The 6,619-nt window shown below is 39.9% G+C and overlaps 1 protein-coding gene across 1 annotated transcript; it reads right to left on the bottom strand.

Moving 5' to 3' along the window:
• Positions 1-472: 472 nt before the first annotated feature.
• LOC128716167 (beta-galactoside alpha-2,6-sialyltransferase 2) lies at positions 473-1,941 on the bottom strand. The gene is made up of 5 exons (XM_053811088.1): positions 1,878-1,941; positions 1,088-1,817; positions 848-1,020; positions 693-790; positions 473-616 (listed from the first exon to the last, which is right to left on the bottom strand). The coding sequence occupies exons 1-5, from the start codon at positions 1,924-1,926 to the stop codon at positions 473-475; spliced, it is 1,194 nt and encodes a 397-aa protein (XP_053667063.1). The 5' UTR covers positions 1,927-1,941.
• Between the last annotated feature and the right edge of the window lie 4,678 nt (positions 1,942-6,619).

The raw sequence follows: 6,619 nt of genomic DNA, 5'->3' as shown, positions 1-6,619 counted from the left end.
CAAATTCTTGCAGCGTGCAAGCGGTCATTTAATTGCTGCCCTCGTTCCATAGCTGCTCGGGAGTGTAAATGTCAGTGAATTCGATATGCACACACGTTCCCCGTATCACAGGCGTGGAAGGGGTGGAAGAACTGATTTGTTGGTTTGTCGCATTGCTCTCTCGGCTTCTTTATTTCTAATCTTGATGCACATCCTTTGCGGACGACGGACATGGAAGGCAGAAACACCCGTCGGATGGAATGTCTAATGCCGGCGTTGGGCGACGGCTGCAGACGGGCACGCGCCGTCTTGACCTCAGCTGTCGATTTGAATTGCTTAATTAATTCGTGCCGTTGTTAATTGTTTCGCGCCAGCGACGACATTTAGCTGGAGCTGCGTTACGTCTCGTGTTCAGAGGGTGTTTGGGAGGAGCATTCCATTGCACCTTATTCATCGACGAGCGAATCGGACAGGTGCCGGAAGTCGTCGCTCTCTAGCACCGGTCTAGCTGATCGGTGCGAATGCGAACGGTACCCTGCTGGAAGACACTGTAGTCATCGGCCGAGTTCATTTGGAAGACGAGAAGCTTCTCCGCCGCTAGTGGATGCCACGCACCGAACGTACATCCGAGATTTAGCTGTGGAATGGTACATTGCACAACATTGATAGCGAGCCTTTGAGTCCATTGAGATTAACAATAGAAGAGAACTTACTTCGTCATCGTAGTAATGACACAGTCCGTTCATGCGAGTACTGGGGATATACTCCACGACGTCTATGTACCGGCACACGGGCATTAAAAGTCCCAATCCTGCAGGTAACGCATTGTTATATTAGCTATCTGGGGGTAAGGTCCCAATCGTCTTACCTATAAATCCAGACGTTGGAGGATTTTTCCGAATAGGTGTTTGTGTTAAGTCTTGGAGAGCTGTCCATGCTCTCCAAATGCTGCGTGGGTCTATGATGTGGAAGTTGGAATGTGGATGATTACTGCGGAACTTTTTAAAGTTTTCGAACAAATTGAAGTCCGGAGTTGCAAGCCTGTTACAAGATAAGAAGCATCCCTTAGCCGTTTTGAAATCGGGGCTTTTCTTTAAATGGATCTTACCATTCGGACAGAGATTGTTCGTACTTTCCCGGGTCCCAGGCGGCAATCGTGACATTTCGGAACAGTGGTGCTGACAGCAGTCGATATTCGGGCTTTGTAACGACTTGCGAGTTCACCACACGGATGGTAGTTTTTGAACCGACGTCCGCTTCGAACCCCTCCGTAGGGGCATGGTTAAACCGCATCACGATGTCGTGCTCGTCGATGAACGAACCCAGCTGAGATCGTTTCAGCGAACCCGCACTAGCAACGATGACACAGCTCCCATTAGTTATGCCACCAAACACTGGAGTCGTGGGCAGGTAGCTTCCGATTTCATTCCACGTAAAGGGTGGTTCCTTCCAGGAGAGAACTCGTACGTTTGCACGTACCATCCGACAGACAGGACTAGGCACCGGTTCCAGCGGTCGGCCGTAGCGTACCTGATAGTGATCACCATCTGTGAACGGTTCTTTTAATCGCTTTCGGAGTTCTCCTATAATTTTTGCTCTAAACAACACCGTCCGGTTAATGCAGTCGGCGTTTATCGGGTTACGGCACCGGTATCGGTTGAGGTCAAACAAGAAGCTGGACGTTTTAGTTAAGCTGAAATGCGGTCGTATCCGGGGTGCATCGTGATCTTTGAGCCAGAGGGTGGGTTTTTCATCGCTAGATGAAATCGATTTTTGTGTTTTCTCGGTAGAATTATGCTTGACGTAGAACACACTGCGTCTCTCGAGAGCTTGTGATACTGGAATATGGAAAAATGAGAGTTTGGTCGGAATCTGGAACATATCATGCAATTACTTACATGTAAAAATAAGCACGAAAAGTGTGTATAATTCGACTATCAGTTTCATCTTTGATTTGAATATGGTTATGATGTAAGTTAAATATTCACTTGTAACTCCTGAAAATGTTTAAAAATTTAAAAAGATTTGTTTGTAACATCGTTTAATATAATATATTTTCATTATGCGATGGCATTGGTTTGCAAAAAAAAAAACGATAGAAAAAGTAAAACGTTAAATGTAAAGAAGCAATGAATTCGTTAAATACGAAATAAGCAGCAACCAAATAACAACCATCAGTCGGTGTAAAGTAAATGCCCCTAAATGCATGCAGTACACATTACACTGTCGGCATTTTCTTTTTTGTCGCTCAAAAGCCATTGAAAAACAATCATTGTGTCAACCCTGCACGTCCGTTTCTATAAGAATACCAACTAGTTATGTTGCATGCGAGTGTATATTATGTTGGCATGCATAATTAAAAAAAACTTTTTTACTAATATGTTAAATAAACAAACATTACACTCATTTCCTCACCAAACCCCAGCCATTCATATCCCTACCTCTTATTAGATACTGTATCGGCAGTGTAAAACGTTTTTCACTTTTTAATACTATCTTCACGTATAATTAGCACTACAATCTTTGCAGTCTACCGCTGGGAAGAACACTTCCCGTACGCACTGCATTGCTATTAAAATTGGTACTTCTGCCCATGAACAAGCACACAGTTATTATGGAACTTCACTGTCAACAAGCGTACAAAGTTTGCATTACTGACGTGAACGATGTCTAGTCCTTAACGATGTACAGTAATGAATGAACTATCGTTCGTAAAATCGAACACAAGTACGCCCTGGAAGAATGTCAGTAGTACGCAGGCGCTCTATTTTCCACCGAAAGTGTGCACTTTTATTTTTTGGTGTAACATTTCAAGAGCAACAGCTTGATACCTACCTCACCTTGTTTTAACGTGTTTCTAGGATGAAAACTATTCACACCAGTACTATTTATTATGAAAAAAATATTCTACCTAACAAGCAGGAAAGTTCAAGTTGAAATGATTAATGATCAATACAAATATGTAATGTGTTAAATTGTAAATAAGCTTTGTTTAAAGGGAGAAAGAAGCCATCATTAAACTTGCACAAAAATTAAAAAAAATGAATCAAATTACGCAAATCACATCCCTCTTGAAAAATCGCTATTTTGATTCGAAGGTTCAATGCCCGCGCTACGCGTCAATATATGCATTTTAACGGATGCTGCAACATGATGTCGAGCAGTACAGTTTATGTAATACATTTATCGTACCTTACCTGCTTTTGTGACCGCTTTAATAGACCGCGCATAATAGAATACTTGCTGTTGGTCCCACCAAATGTTCAGCACAATCTGCTGGCCATGAATATTAGGTTTGAAACATGGAATATTACTGGGATCGAACGTAGTTTGACTGAATTTTTCATTGCCAGTCGTAATGTGATGAAAACCCATGTTAATTTTTAGGATTGACTTTTTGGGTTGCTCACAGGGGGAAAAACGGTACTACGGTTTATGGCTTCATTATGGCACCCATTTTCTCCAGATCTTTCTCATTGCCTTTATATCATGGTAATTGACTTGATTGAACACTTCATTTAGATTGTTGCAAGTTCTTCCTGTGGTTGATCAGGATCGATAATCGAACATTGCTGCCACCCTCCAAACATATGAAGTATTCCTAACAAGTTGCTTCAATTAGAACATGGTTTCTTTAAATTTCAACTAAAGTCTGAGGGATTCAGTGGCCATAATTTTCATTTTCATTTTTCATATTATGAAGGTATATACGCAGTTTTTTTTAAGTTATAAAAATAATGCTCTTGAGATATTAACTAAATGATGAATAGTGGAAAACAAAGGCTTATAATTATAGATTAAACAAGCCTGCGATTCCAAAAGGTTTTTGTATGGAAATATATAAAATTATATAAATTAATGTTTACAACATTTATGTTAAAACGGGCATATAAAACAACTCAGTTTAAGTTGTTGCGCAAGACTAATGTACAGCAGTTTGAGTTTAAGTAGCGCGAGCAATTTGATACATGTATTGGACCGAAGATTGAGCAAAGCGGAACCTTAATTCTGCGAAACGTTATTCGTACAAATAAAAATCAATAAGGGAAGTTTATCATGTATAATTGTGCTCAACGTTAAGATTTTTCGTGTCCGGTGCAACTGTGGACGATTGATCGAGAATTGCCAAAACAATCGTCCACCGTTCAGTAAACAAGCAAACTCCATGTATTTATTCTCATGTTGTAATTCATATATTATCTTTATTCTACGGCTTTCTACATAGTGAATTCATTAAATTCTAGTTAGCTTTCTTCGTACAGAGATCGTGAATTAGATTATACCTACTCGTTACGATTTACTATGTCACAATTGTACAAGTACACTCCCTCCAGAGCAGACTGTTCTCTATGGACTCTGGATATTGTGCGTGCGTTATGTGTGTTTTGCAGTGGTTTGTTTTGAGTACCGTTGCTCGTGTTGTAAGTTTACAGCGGCCCAGTGTTACCTTAATTGCTATCTGCCGTTCAACGGTATACGCTTGCTGGCCTTTGTGCTGCTGAGAATGAGAGATTGTGGAGTGTTCTGGTTTTGTTAATGTCGTTTAAGAATTAGTACGGTAGCGATTTCGCTAGAGCTTACGTTTGGAAACGCTGTGCACAAACTGTGTTGTTTTTGATGCTGTGTAGGTTGTATTGAGTTATTTAAATCCTTATCCCTTGACTGCTCTTCTCTCACTTGCTGTGGTAAAATTTGCTAAAACCATATTCACTTCACATCCCCAAATTGTTCCTTCCCTTCCTTGAATTACAAAGTTGTGAAAGTATTTCTGTGTGTTAAGTTTTGTTTTGTGTTGCTTTCCATTTGTTCAACTACATTTACTGCAGTGGATGCTCTATGGAGTGTCAGGAAACGACCATCAGCGCTAGTACAGGATCGCGCATAAAGATGTCTCATCTCGCAGCAGGTTACACCAGCGAAACAAAGTCATTAACACCACCACACAATTAATTTGTTAGTCCTTACAGAGTCTTTATTGTTATTATTAGTACATTACCCTTCCATAATGTTGATCAGTAGCACTGAACAGTGTTACGAGCTAGGTACGCTAACACTATTATTAGTTCTCATTGTTTTCCACCGGCAGTCAAACCGCATTCGCTGACAAAGGACGTTCTATAACATACACACTAACACGTAAAAGAAAACGGTTCGTAACGGATAACATATGACGGTTACCAAAAAAGCAAACGTAGAGGCCTTCCGCTTCCGTTACGTATGCTAATAAACATCTTCATGATGGTTTGTTTTTTGTTGTTGTTACATTACTTGTCTCTCGTTTTCCAATTTCACTATAGGCAACTATCCATGTTAACTATTAAATACAATTCAACATACCATCTACTTGCTAGTGTTACAATTTCATCAACGGGGACCAGCTTCACCTTACGCCGAGACCTTGCGCTTCACGTCATGCCTTACTGTATATGTGTGAGGGTGGTTTTCTGTTTGCGTGTTATTTTTTTGTTGGTTTTTCATAGTTTTCTATACTTTACTTTTCAGTAGTTTCTTATAGGTTTCTGTGTTTGCATTACCAACTATTCAATATTTGAAGCCTTTGAGACCCATTTCCATTTACACGAACAACAAGTATGGCCGTTTTCCTCAAAAGCGTGCGCGTGGTTTTCATCGTTCGCCAACGGTCCGTAAGAAGGTGCTGTAGATGCACGGACAGCCTACGTTTCATAGAGTGTGGTTCGTGAGTTATTTGAACCGTATCTTCCCTTGGCCGTATTTCATCATTCAATTTAGATTTGGTTTGCTTTGTTTTTCGGTGTTTTATTTTTATGTTTTTGTTTGTTTTACTGCACTTTTTATCACAACTACTTTTAAAATATTATGTATTGCATTTTAAGGCCTAATATAGTTCTTTTGTTTGCTGTGCTGTATTCTGTTAAGTTTTTTCAACGCTTTTTTCTTATATTTTCCTTTCCAACGGGTTTAAGTTTCGGTGTGAATTGTGAAGGAGCTAGAGGAGTCACGCTCAGTTAGCAGCTGTTGAGTAATGTAAATTGTTAATCCGATCGTTGGCCCATCCTGTTGATCGCGTTGAGAACAGAAGGTTTTTAAATAGGTGTTTGCATTTTTAATGTGCATACAATTTACACTTCTTCAGAGTAAAGAGGAAGTCCCACATGAACATTGTGCCATTAGTTACAAACGTCGAGCCTTCTTTGATCAACAACAAACTAGAGCGCCCTGTTGGTAGAAACCCTGTTTAATGGGTTTTTGAAAAGAAATGATTAACTTCTGAAAGCAAATATGTTTGCCTAGAATAATGTTTACGCTTGTTTCCTGTTGCTCCTATTTCGACTTTGTTGATAACCGAATAATGCCTGTTTAATGCAACAAAATGCGTTGGGCAATATAGACAGGCCAGCTGCTTGTATTGTCCAGTTTCTGACATTGTTTCCGACGTGCGGGTTCACTATGTTCTTTTTGTTACTTTCATTTCGTTTTAAATGTTATGTTTTCATTGTTTCAACACTACTGTAGACAGTCTACGATAGTTTGTAAAACAAATCAATGGCAGTTTTGCTTCACTAATTCTGCAGTTAACTTTTGCCCTGTCCGTCCGCTAAACTTTCCAATTTCCTGCGCGATTTGTCCCAAGCAATCTTGTTTTATTTGCATACTTTGT

Source organism: Anopheles marshallii, chromosome 3 (assembly GCF_943734725.1).
Source record: "Anopheles marshallii chromosome 3, idAnoMarsDA_429_01, whole genome shotgun sequence".
Classification (NCBI taxonomy): domain Eukaryota; kingdom Metazoa; phylum Arthropoda; class Insecta; order Diptera; family Culicidae; genus Anopheles; species Anopheles marshallii.
The sequence above is the reverse complement of the archived record's forward strand: the minus strand, read 5'-3'. Positions and strand labels throughout refer to the sequence as shown.